Source organism: Aotus nancymaae, unplaced genomic scaffold (assembly GCF_030222135.1).
Source record: "Aotus nancymaae isolate 86718 unplaced genomic scaffold, 86718_ANA_hifiasm-v0.15.2.pri h1tg000001l, whole genome shotgun sequence".
In the NCBI taxonomy this organism is placed as follows: domain Eukaryota; kingdom Metazoa; phylum Chordata; class Mammalia; order Primates; family Aotidae; genus Aotus; species Aotus nancymaae.
In genome coordinates this window covers 11,741,355-11,754,441 of record NW_026988412.1, presented here as the reverse complement: position 1 = coordinate 11,754,441, position 13,087 = coordinate 11,741,355, and the positions used below count along the sequence as shown (strand labels likewise).

Sequence of the window (13,087 nt, the reverse complement as noted above, 5' to 3'; positions counted from 1 at the left end):
AAAAGGATGCTGGGACTTTTTTTGAAGGGTGCACTTAGGATGATAGAACACATTGGTGACTTCCTTCAGCCACAGTTGGCAGCTGAGGTCCAGGCTCAAGAAAGAAGGTAGTTGCTTGGTTTAGGAGTAGGGTTTGTCAGGGGAAAATGTCCCAGTCTGGGAGACTCAAAGAAGTCTTATCTGAGGGAGAGGCAATTGAGCTACGCTGTAAAAAAAAAATGGAGCTGTATTAGCTAGGTAGACGGAGTAGGCAAGTGAGTCCAAGGCAAGGAGAACAGCATATGCAAAGGCCCTCCTGTGAGAATGAACATAGCAAGAACTGAAAGAAGGGCATTTTGGTTGGGGTACACTGAGTAAGAAGGAGCAAGTTAAGTGAAGACCTTGGTGGGTCAATGTGAGTCCGAGATCAAACGCAGGAGTACTTTATAGACCTTGTTACAATTGTTTGCCCTCATCTTAAAATGCCCCAAGGTATCTTACAGAGGTAACAATATCAGACTTGTAGTTTGAAACGACTATATTGACAGATAAACTAGTCGTGAGATTTATTTTGGTAAAGCTTACTGTGAGATGATGGTGGTTTGTACGAAAGTGGTGGCAATGGAGACAAAGAGAAGCAGATGCATCCCAGACATGTTTAGGAGGTAAATTTAACGGTTCCTGCTGGTGGATTGGATGTGGGCAGATGAAGGAGAAAGACATTTGAAGCATAATTGCTGAATTTCTGGCTCACAAAAAGAGATGGTGTCCTTCATTGATGGAGGAAACAATAGAATAATACCGAGTGTGGGCAGGTACAGCCCTTGAGTTCACATTTGGATACATTGGGTTTGAAGTGCTTTTGAAATACCTGAGGTGACGTCAAGTAGGCAGTGGAGTATGTGGTAGGTAGCTCAGAGGAAGCGACTGGCTTGGTTAAAAAGTTGGGAGTCATTTGTGAACAGGTGATATTCAGAGCATTTGCCTAGAATAAGAACATGGAGTGAACAGAGAAAGTGGCTTGGTACTGATCCTTTTACAGACGACAGCTGAGCATACAGGGAGACTGAAAAGGAGTAGCCAGCAAGGTGTTAAGGAGAAACCTGAAAAGTGTAGACTTGCCCAAACCAAAGGAAAGAGAGAGTGTTACAAAACAAAGCAAGCACTTAGCAGCATTAAAAGCAAACTATGAACTGAAAAGGAAGTCCACAAGGTTTAGGCACAAGAAGGTTATTGGTGACCCTGATGAGAGCTCTTTCGTTGGAGTGAGGAGAGTAGAAGGGAGTAGGCTGAGGAGTAAGTGGAAGGTGAGGAACTGGAGCCAGCAAATCTATGCTGTTCTTCCAAGAAGTCTGGTGGTGAAGAAGAGGTGAAGGGTGGAAAGGTGACAGGTGTCAGAAGAGAGGAGAGGAATAGGAGTTGGAACGAGGTTGTTTTTTTTTTTTTTCTCTAAGACTTGAATTTATTTAACTACTGACTGGAAGAATCCAAGTGCTTTCCTAGAAGAGGTGACTCTAGAAGAGAGAAAAAAGGTAACAAATGATGATTACAGGTGACTGAGAAGGTGGGAGGGGTGTGATACAAAGGCCAGTGGAGGGGTTGACCTTGCTAAGGGGAGAGGCGGAGTTACAGCAGGAAGGGAGAAGAGGTAGCGCCAATGGATGTAGGTGTTTATGTTTGAGAGCAAGAAATTCCCATCTGGTGGGTCTATTTTTTTGTCAAACAGGAAGTAATATATATGCTAAGAATTAAAGAGTCAGAGATTTGAGAAGTGAATGGAACCATTTGAAATAGTCATTACAGTGAATGAGAAGGTAAACCGACCATCAGTAGTAGGTGGCAGGCAGCTCAGGACCAGGCACAGAAATCAGATAGTAGAATTAGTTTGGGTTAGGGGTTTGCTAGTTAAAAATGACAAAAAGACGAAGGCAAAAGACAATTCTAGGAGTGTAATTGAAATAATAGGTTAAAGAATCTAAGCCGGACGAAAAGGGAAGTGAGAACAAAAAAGAGTGAGTTGATAAATTGGGAGGAAGAAGAGGAGCTGTGCACAGGTGACTCCAAGGCGGTCAGGGAATGGTCATGGGACACACTGGAGGGGCAGGAGGATATGGTCAGAAAATGAGATGCTTGATGCTTTTGGAAGTAAAGCCGTTGTAAGTGATAACTAGGCCTGGGACATGTCTCAGATGTCAAGGCAGAGATAGAGTGATGGAGTGGTTGATTAGAGATGAGGTTTTAAAGTCTGGACTTGATGGTTATTAACATGAAGTCACCCAGGATGGTGGCAGTACTGGGAGCATAGAGGAAAATTGAGCCAAGTGCCAAACCCTTCAATGAATGAGGGGAGTGACTAGCCTGATGTCAGACAGCAAGCAGGAGTTAGGAGAACATTACAGCCTTATGATGTGGGGCCTCAGCAGGCTGAAGGTGTATAATAGGGTGGGGAAGTAATGGTCTGGAAGAGGCTTCAGGGATTAAGAATGACACAGACCCAACTCTGAAATAGGTGAGCTATGCAAAAATAAACATCTGCTACTTGAAAGGGATGCTGGAAAAGCAATTTCCTCAAAAAAGAGCTTCAACTTAGGCCGGGCCTGGTGACTGAGGCCTGAAATCCCAGCAGGCAGAGGCAGGCGGATCACAAGGTCAGGAGTTCAAGACCAGCCTGGTCAACATGGTGAAACCCCCATCTCTACTAAAAATACAAAAATTAGGGGTGTGGTGGCGGGCACCTGTAATCCCAGCTACTTGGGCGGCTGAGGCAGGAGAATTGCTTGAACCCGGGAGGCAGAGGTTGCAGTGAGCCAAGACCATGCCATTGCACTCCAGCCTGGGTGACAGAGCAACTCTATGTCAAAAAATTAAAGGGGAGAGCTTCAACTTTCCTCCTTTGTGGAAATTTTTGAGGTGGTTCTTTTATATATATACTAATGTCAAAAATAGTTTTGATTAATAGGGGAAACTAAAAGGATTAAAGGTATTTTCTGTGAATCCAGAACTACATTTACCTAGAGGAGCCTTCATCTGGATCCTGAAAAATTGTAAGATGATTTAAAGAAAGAGGGCTACACAAATAAGTATCTGGTCTTACAGATTTATAGTCTTTTGTGAGCATTGTTGTACTTGCTTCCTTGTGTTACAAGTGAGAAAAATTAGGGCCAAAGAGAACAGTTGCCTGTTAAGTGGCAGAATTAGATGCCAAACTCATGCTTCTCGACTCTGCCCTGGCGCTGTCTGAACTGACTGTGTTCCTTCTTGTAGTTGCCCATCCGTAACAAGGTTCATTTTACCTATCGTGCAGCCTCCTGAGTGTGGAGCTTCTGTCGACTCTGCAGATGGAAAGATGTGTAGCTGAAATCTTAGCACTGCCGTCACTTTTTATTCATTAGTAGAGGGATTGGCAGCCTATGGCGTGCATGGTCAAGATGACAGCGGATCAACAATAAGTCACACACACCCCTTCCCCAGCACTACCCCAAGGACTTAACCTCACCCAGATGTAATCAGGGAGCCCCTTTATCCAAAGGCTTGAGAGATGATGGTGGGCTGATGATTCATCACTCAGGCTCTAATGATAAATTTATTTTTCAAATACACCATTTCTTTTTGTGCAGCCATAGAATCTGTGTTCATGATTCATTTCATGAAAGAAAAGAGAAAAATACTAGAAATTAGACCTCTCCGTTGGAAAAGATTACTTCTCACTGATTTAAAAATATGCACCGTGCTTACTCTGTGCTCATTGTAATTCTCTGAGGTTTTTCTAATACTCTAATTTTACAGGTGAGCAAATCAGAGACCTCGAGTAGTTAAATATCTTGTCCATGGTCACACTGAATCTGTAGTTACAATTTGAATTCAGAGTCCTATACTGCATATTTGATATGGATGTGGTTCTTTAAATTCAGGTTAACACATATGTTCAGCGAAATGTTTTAATCTTAAAGGTACAGCTGCTTGCATTTTAACCACCATCCTGACCAAAGTATTGAGCATTTTCAGTGTCCCAGAAGGTAGCCTTGTGCTCCTTTCAAATTGATAACCCCCTCTTCTCCTAAAGGTTTTTTTGTTGTTGTTGTTGTTGTTTTGTTTTGTTTTTTCAGATGGAGTCTCACTCTGTCACCCAGGCTGGAGTGCAATGGTGTGATCTCGGCTCACTGCAACCACCACCTCCTGGATTCAAGTGATTCTCCTCCTTCAGCCTCCCAAGTAGCTAGGATTACAGGCATGCACCACCACGCTTGGCTAATTTTTGTATTTTCAGTAAAGACAGGGTTTCACCATGTTGGCCAGGCTAGTCTCGAACTCCTGACCTCAAGTAATCTTCCCACCTTGGCCTCCCAAAGTGCTGGGATTACAGGTGTGAGTCTCCTAAAGGTTTTAAATAGACCATATATTTTCTGTGACTATGGCCTAATACTTAACTTTCAGATGCATTGCTAGTACTTCTCTTTTTTACTGTAATGTTTGTTACAGAAATCAGATGTTTTAGTTTTTGATATATCTTATCCTTAGGAATATTAAGAGAAGTTATTTAAACTTATAAAATTATATTTAACAAAATAGATATAAGCATTAATAGGTTGGTTTTATACACATTCACTTACTTATTGAGCATCTACCCATGTGCCAGCCACTGAGCCAATGGTAGAAATACATAGTTCCTGATCTCAGGGAGCTTATATTGTAGTGGGGAGAAAGAAACACGCAAAGGTAGAGAGAGACAGACTCATGCATTCAACTGTAAAATGAAGTCATTTATGATAAAGCACAAGGAGAAACCCAGGAGGAAAAGGCCCCAAATCTGCTTAGGGGTCAGGAATCTTTTGCAAAAGAGGCAGCACCTAAGCAAGAATGAGTTTGCCAGGCGAACAAAAGGGTGGGTGGAGGTTTAGGGGAGCTAACATGGCATTCCACGTGGCGATAGAACAGGATATGGACATGCTTCACTCTCCTGATTAAGGAACAGTACCGTAATCCAGTATTCCTTGAGTATGTAGAATGGGGAGATGATGGGAAATGATAAAGGATCAGAAGCTTCTGGATTTTTTTCAGATTAGCATTGTAATGTCTTAGAAGAATTTTGCATAGAGGAGAGAAAATGAGATAGACTTGTGTATGTTAGAAAGCTTATCTTCCAGCATTGTTTATAAGGCATAGTTTATGAGGAAGATAAGACTACAGCTAACATGGTTAATCTGGTTTTTTTTTTTTTTTTTTAATGTATGAGGAAACCCCAGGCACAGACAGAAGTTAAGTAATTTGTCCCAGATGATATAGTTAATGAGTAGTAGAGCCAGGATTTAAACCTGGTCAAGCAGCCTGATTTGTATGCTGAAATCTTACCCATTCTACCATGGAAAAAGTTAGAGGCAGATGAGATGGGACGAATAGTCAGGGGATGATGAAGGCAGGGAGACCCTGGGAGACTTTCAGGTGTGCTGTTCTGCCGACTAGAAGATCATGTTACTTCCAAATTTGTTTCTGGTATTTTACATTTGTGTTATATTTTTTTTTCTTAATGGTTGTGGTGTGTCTCATTTAAGCTGTTATTATTAATTCACAGAAAAAAAGTCCAGAATCTTGACCTAATTTTACAAAACAAGCTGCATATCAGCTGATGAATGCATGAGAAATTTTCAAGGCTTTCACAGTGGTCTTAAGGTAAGTTCAGTTACTTTTTTTAAACAATACTCAGTATTGTTTTTAGTAAACCATAATAAATTAGGTTTGTTTTTAATAAGCAGTTGAACTTCACCTTAAAAACACTGTGAGAGTCTTAAACAGTTAACCTACTAGCCAGATTTTCCTGTTATCTCAGCCCAGGGTGAGTCAGAAGTCCCAAAGTTTCAGTTTTTCCCAGGTGGTCTTTAGTAGAGGTTCCCATGATGCGTTAGGAGTATTATTCTTTTGAAGATGGCAGAACTGGAATTTGATAGAGGTTGAATGACTTTGCCCCAGGTTATGTAAGAGTTGAAACTGGGAGTATGATCCCAAAGTCCAGACTCTTTCCGGTACCTCACGCTGCTTCCGCAAGGAGAAGGGAGGTTCAGAGTGGCGGTGTGAGTGGCTTGTGAGGGAAGGTTGGATTACTGCACAGTTACCCCCTGTGCTCTGCAGTAGTGCTCTTGAATTTCTGTATGGCTGATGTAGGTCAGACCTTCAGAGAGTGTTATGCCTACTAATCCTAATTAGTATATCCTAATACTGATTGTTTCGAAGGCATTTTAGAATTTCTAGTGCATCACATATTTACGTCTAAAAAAGTAAATCTCTTTTCTACTGGTGTTGTCCATAACTAATGCATAATTAAGCCATAGCAGCAAGAAGTTGAGCAGAAATGAAAGCACCATACCTGAGTAACAGACCCTTCAGTGCAAGTCCCGGGTTACCTCTGGTCACTTGATGTGGTTAAAATATGAGCACTAGGAGCCTTTATGGAGCATCCAGTCTGGTCACTTTGAAGACCACAGATGATTGGCCCAAGGTCATTCAGCTGCTTCGTGACAGCAAGAATATGATTCTCCTTTTTCTTGATGATGGTTAACCAACTAGTTTGTATCTGTCGTTCCTTGCGAATTGGGGCTGTTACACTTACAGGATTTTTGTAGCAGAGATTCATTATTTTAGGGAATAGTAGAAATCCTTTGGGATTGAAGAGAAGAAAAAAGTTTAGGTGCAGCTAATTTGTTGATTGTTTTTAATAAGACCATTGAAAATGTGGTAGATTATTACTTTTAAACTGTGAAAGAATACTGATACTGGTTAATTTATTCATTTCTTGATTTATGAAAGTAGAAGAAAAACTAAGAAACTAACATTTGATCATGTAGTAAAGTTTAATATAGAGAATACATATAAAGGATTTTTATTTCTTAAATTCTTTTAATTTTGCAGACAGACCTAAAATGTGCTCAAAGTAATTTTAAGTATTTGTATAAAGAGAAGTCAAATATACAACGTTGATCTTAAATGAATAATAGAATAATGCTTATCCTAGCTTTTCACCATCGACTTGAAGGAAAGAAGTCTAAAAATTTTTTAAACATTAAGAGAAGTGCCTCTAAAAGAATGCACGTAATTCTTTCCTAATGTGGGATTAGTAAAATACTGTAAAATCTGAGAACACATAGTAGCTTTGGTACTATCTAAGGAGTCTCAAAGCCATCTTCTATGTTTCACAATCATACTTACGTTATAGCTTAGGAGTGAGGTATTGTGACACTGGCCTGTCCTTCTCCAAAGAGCAGCTAAAAGGAGCGTGAGATGTGACATCCTTGGTAAAGTTCTTGCCAACTACTGACGACTCACCTGGGGTGGCAGTCACCCGGCTTTTGCCCAGCTGGCTTACTTTAGACCATTGCTGACAAGTAAAGCATTGTGGGGCTGCCTCCTGAAACTTCACTTGCCTGTCTTGATATTCAAGGAGTTTCAAGTAGTCTTTAAAGTCAATAAGAAGCCTAGCTATTATCTGAAAGTGAAATGAGATTTAGGCTATTTTACATGACTCTCAGAGAATGAGAACAGGTATACTGTTGGATGAGATGGGAGTAAGTCTGTGATATTGAGCTGTTCTGGGTATTTGCTGTATTATCTCAAACTACTTGTAGTGTGTTTTTAGGTATGGGTGAGAGTAACTGTTCCTGGAACAGAAAAGCCCTGCTGCATCGAAACACAATGCTGGCAGCTGCAGCGGTATACAGAGGTAAGGGCGACCACTCTTTCCACCCGCCTCAGCAAAGCACTGTGCTGGATTGTGTTGATTCCCGTCACATTGCCAATGCACTTTCCATTCCCATTAAGGCTCCCTCAGACTTCACGGCCTTCCTGTCAAGACACAGATCCTGAAGCTTTTTTTCCAGACAGCCTTTTCTATCTCCTTACCCTCTGTATTAAGAATTTTTCATGGAAGGCCTTCTCAGAATCTTACAAGTATCCTGCTACCCATTTCTTTTTGAAGAACATGACTTGTTGAGCAGAAATTTTTTCCTTCTTGCGTTGTTTCAGACTTTAACCATTATTTGTCTTTTTAGAAATGTATAGAAATGAGGATGGTTCAGTACCTGCCACATATCAGATCTATTACATGATAGGATGGAAATACCATGAGTCACAGGTAATGTTATCAAGATGGATCATTGTTCTTAGTGGGTTCATGTTCAGATTTTTGTTTACTGACTTGGGGGAGGGGGTAAATACTAACTTGTAAGACAGCATTAAGGGCTTTAATTGGGGCTGTGTATTATCTTTCTATTTCTAATATCTTTAATCTTTATTATTTTCAGGCAAGACCAGCTAAAAGAGGTTCCGCAACTGTGTCATTTGGAGAGCTAGGAAAATTAAACATACCAGAGGGGGAGAAGTCACAATAAATGTTTACTCAATGTTAATGTCGTCCAGAATTTTCATCAGAAATGGATAGCTTTCACATTTAAAATTACTATATTTTGAAGCAAGAAGCACTCTTAAGCTATTTACTAATAGACTTTTGATATAATTAGGAAAACCTAATAACACATCTATAGTAAACATTTCAGTTTCATATTGTTTCTATTTTCATAAGGATACTGCTGCCTAGGACTTGAGTGTCTTTGCAGATTCAGCCCGAAAGCAAAGAAAATATTTCCCTAAAATATTTGCAAATAATGTTCACATGTGTAAATACCTGACTTGATGGGAAACCTTACTCATGCTGACATTTTGTACCTTTTTCTCCTGCTGCTGTTTTTTTCATTACTTCTGTGAGAGGACCACAGCCATGGAGATGAGAAGAGAAACAAGTTGGTAGGTTCTTTAGAGTTCTGGCTCACTTAGAATGAAAACACAGACTTTTTATAATTACTATTGTAAAGTACTTAAGGGAAAATTTTATTTGTTAAACTGTTTTCTTTGCCTTGAAGAGAAACAGAAGAACGTGCACCTTCTCCAGAGTTATGTGGTTTTAGAATTTAGAAGAGCATGTATCTTTATTAAATCCTTCCTCAACTCTTTTTTTAAAGCGTCTGAATTTAACCTTATTTCTTTTTTACCTACCTGGTCTGTATGGGACTACCATGGTTTTACATCTCACCCTACCTTGGGTAAGAAGAAAACATTTTAAAGAATTGCAGAAGCAAAATCACATGTAAAAGTCTCTACACAGTCATCAGTTTATCGTTAGGCTTTCCTTTATAAGTTCAGGACTTACTATCCTAATCCAAGTTCACCATCCCATTTTTGTTGCGGAGGGTTCAAAATCATTTGGAGATAATCACACTCAGACAGGTTAGAATAGGTGGGAAGAACATAGAGAGTGGTAAAGAAGGAAGCAGGAGTGCGCACTAAATGTGTTGTTTCTAGTTAGCTGTTTGCTGTCTTTTCCATCTAACCTGGGCACGGCCCCAGCCTCATTTTTGGCCTCATTGATTTATGATAGCATTTCTTTCTGTCTCCTCTCAGTCCCTCTCTCTTCCACCTTCCTTCCTTCCTTTACTGTAGGAACAGCAAGCTCTTCATGGGTCGGGGCTATGTCTTAACCTGTACATAGTACATGGTGCTTTGCACATAGTAGATATTCAGTTACATTTTGAATTGAACTGATTATATGAAAAACATGCCATTTGAAAGACTAAGTTATAGTTAAAAACAAAGATTTTTGTAGGAACAAAAGAAACTATTCTCTTCAGTTGGAAAAATCATCAGTATTTGGAATTGGGATACTCTTGGTAGCTTTTCTGTTGTATTTTAACACAAAGTTAAAGAACTTGTGATGTACAATTTGAGGAGGTTTGCTTTTTGTTTTGTTTTTTTTTTTTAGCTTAATTTTCAGAACTTGAAGAGAGAGAACAACAACAAAAAACTCTGCTAGCCAGCTGCAATGGCACCCGCCTGTAGTCCCTACTTGGGAGGCTGAGGCAGGAGGATCACTTGAGCCCAGGAGTTCAAGGCTGCAGTGAGCTATCTGTGCCACTGCACTCCAGCCTGGGCAAAAGAGGAAACCTCATCTTAAGAAAAATCCACCAAAAACCCTGTGTATTAAAGTGCAGACTAATGATGGAGGAATGGGTAAATTCCAGGGGTCTATATTTCCAAAAGGACATGTATTTATATGCAGTAATATCTGTTTTTGAAGAACGCATCTGAAAGTGTTAAAAGTGGCTGTTGCTGAGGAAGGGGACTGAGGAACTCAGTGTGTCTGTGTCATTCTGTTTGAATATCTGTCTGGCGTATAGAAACTAGGAGGGAGACTTGTACTTCTCACATTTTAAGCTTCTTATAAATTTTGAATTTTCCAAGCAAGGATATTACTTTTGCTTATTTAAAGTCAACAGAGTTATATGTGGATGGTGGGGTGGAACTGAGGATTACTCTACACTGGCTACCTCAAAAACTCCATTTGTTTAAAAAAATTAAGAAAAATTAACACAGCTAATTGAGAACCCTTATTGTTCAATGTAAGTGACTATATTGAAAATATTTATTTTAGTGTGTATGACACTAGTAAAATTTTTTTAGTTAATATCTGTTCGAAGTATGCTATCAAGCTTTTATTGTTTGGAACCCTGAGAAAATTGATTTTCCTGAATAACCACATTTTCCAAATGATTAAGAGTTTATCCTTTTAAGCAATGAAACTTTTAAAAAGTCTCTATCAAAAAATTTTCAAAAATATGTTACATTCTTAAATGGTGTATGAGATAAAAAACCATAACCATTTCTGGTGGTTTTTTTTGAGACAAGTCTTTCTCTGTTGCCAGACTGGAGTATAGAGGCACTCTCTCAGCTCACTACAACCTCTGCCTCCCAGGTTCAAGCGATTCCCCCCCGCGTCAGCCTCCTGAGTAGCTGGGACTATAGGTGCACAGCACCACGCCCATCTAATTTTTGTATTTTTAGTAGAGATGGGTTTCACCATGTTGGCCAGGATGGTCTTGATCTCTTGACCTCTTGATCCACCCACCTCAGCCTCCCAGAGTGCTGGGATTACAGGCGTGAGCCACCGTGCCTGGCCAATAACCATTTCTTGCTAACTCCACAGTTATTATATGAACTCAAGTTATACCATATTGCTTATTCCCAGACTGGCCCCAAGAAGGCTGTGGTTTGTTTTGTATCTCTTACAACACTTTCCTTATTTGCTGTCAGTTGTCAATCTCAACACCTTGACCAAAATGAACTTTCTTGACCTATTTCTTCTCTGATCTGCTTTAAGATTAGAATTCATACTGAAAGATTTCTAGGACTTGTATAATAAGGTAGGAATGAGGAACTAGGTTCTGGGAGAAAGACTCTCCTTTGGAATAAAATCATGAGCTTTATTGGTTCCTTTAACAGATCTTCATTGAGTTTCATGTGCCAGGCATCCAACTACTGTCTGCTTTTATAGTTATCAGCCTGACAGGGCTCTAGTATGTACACACTGTAACATCTGTTGGCTGCCAGGAGACTGTTTGGCTTATTTCCTGGTTCTTAGCAATATTCCAGCTTGTTGGCCTGAAGAATTCCAAAGGTGGCAGTAAATATGAAAATTTCTATCTACAAAACAAAGAGTGCTTGCTTTATAGGAAGAATTTCTGTAGGATTTATTGAGATTTAAGCTACCTACATACATCAAGTATGTGATATGATTGTAAAAAGTTGCAGAAATGTGTAACTCATGAAGTACCTGTAAAGGAAGTTTTATATATTTTTTCAAACTCTTTAGTACCATTTTCATCCACTAGGTGGAATCAGCTACAATATGACCTGCATGAAAGAAATACAGTTTTTTAGTCAGAAGCAGTGGCTCACACCCGTGATCTCAACACTTTGGGAGGCTGAGGCAGGAGGATTGCTTGAGCCCAGGAGTTTGAGACCAGCCTGGGCAACGTGGTGGAACCTTGCCTCTACAAATTAAAAAAAAAAAAAAAGCTGGGCATGGTGGCACATGCCTGTGGTCCTAGCTACTTAGAAGGCTGAGGTGGGAGTATTGCCTGAGCCCAGTAGGTCAAGGCTGCTGCAAGCTGATGCACCACTCACTGCACTCCAGCCTAGGCAACAGAGCAAGACCCCCGTCTCAAAAAAAAAAAAAGTACAGTTTTTATATTGATTACATATTCCTTAAGTAGGAATGGAATAAAAGTATTTTACCATGGATTGGTTTCTGTCAAGGAAAGAAGTGAATATTAGTAGATACTTGGAAAAAAGAAAGGCACTTGGTGTAGTCAATTATTCTGTTCCTTTGTAAGTTGCCATTAGCCTTTCTTGCTTAAGAAATGTGTTGAGCTTTTTGGGGGAGGAGGAGTTGTGGTTAATGATGTGAAATTAATCTTCAGGAAATTTATCATAAGCAGACCTGCCTTTCCAGATATTTGTATATTTTAATTCTCTACCTGAATACATGACAGGTACTTTACCATGCTGGTTTTAAAAACATTAATTTGAAAATAATAGAAGGTGGGGTGAGTACTGGTAAGTTATTGTTAACAAATAAGGAAATGATGCTTTGCCATCTATGGTAGTTTTAAAGTCTATCCACAAATTTTTGATATGCTTCTCTTTAAGACAGGACACTTCATTACCCTCTAAGTACAGGCTGAATTTAATGATTTCTTTCCAACAAATAGATGATGTGTTGCTTCTGAGACTAGGTAATAAAAGGCATTGGTTGCATCCTCCTTACTCTGTCTTGGATCATTCACTCTGGAGAAAGCCAGCGGCCATATTATAAGGCCACTCAAGCAGCTCCATGGAGAGGACCTAGAAGTAAGGAGCAGCAGCCTCCAGCCAAAAGCCACATGAGGGAGCCATCTTGGAAGCAATTCTCCAGGCCCAGTCAAACGTTAGATGACAGCAGTCCCAGCCAACACTCTGACCACAACCTCATGAGAAACCCAGAACCACCTAGCTAAGCCACTCTCAAATGTCTTATCTACAGAAACTGAGATGATAAATGTTTGTGGTTTAAGCAACTGTGTTTTAGAGTAATATGTTCCATAGCAGTGGATAACTGATAGATGATACACTCTCTTCAGGAGGTGTATTAGGGTGGGCAGGGTAGTTTGAGTTGTTGTTTTAAGTATAAAACAGCCCGCTTATTTACAATTAGGTAAAGTTAACATAAAGTGTATTACTTTTGTTCTCAGAG

The 13,087-nt window shown here is 39.9% G+C and overlaps 1 protein-coding gene across 5 annotated transcripts in view; it reads left to right on the top strand.

The window, feature by feature from the left end:
- NDUFAF5 (NADH:ubiquinone oxidoreductase complex assembly factor 5) overlaps window positions 1–12,617 on the top strand; it is a 35,886-nt gene extending 23,269 nt beyond the window's left edge. For 2 of the 5 annotated variants that reach the window (XM_012474956.3, XM_021673575.2), the window contains 3 exons: window positions 7,604–7,687; window positions 8,016–8,098; window positions 8,268–12,617. In XM_012474956.3, coding sequence (XP_012330379.2) covers window positions 7,604–7,687; window positions 8,016–8,098; window positions 8,268–8,354 — 254 coding nt within the window. In that variant the 3' untranslated portion in view covers window positions 8,355–12,617. Of the gene's footprint in view, window positions 1–1,433; window positions 1,512–5,548; window positions 5,647–7,603; window positions 7,693–8,015; window positions 8,099–8,267 lie in introns of those variants that run through there. The other 3 variants (XR_010343331.1, XR_010343337.1, XR_002479037.2) reach the window with 3 other exon arrangements.
- Window positions 12,618–13,087: the final 470 nt, after the last annotated feature.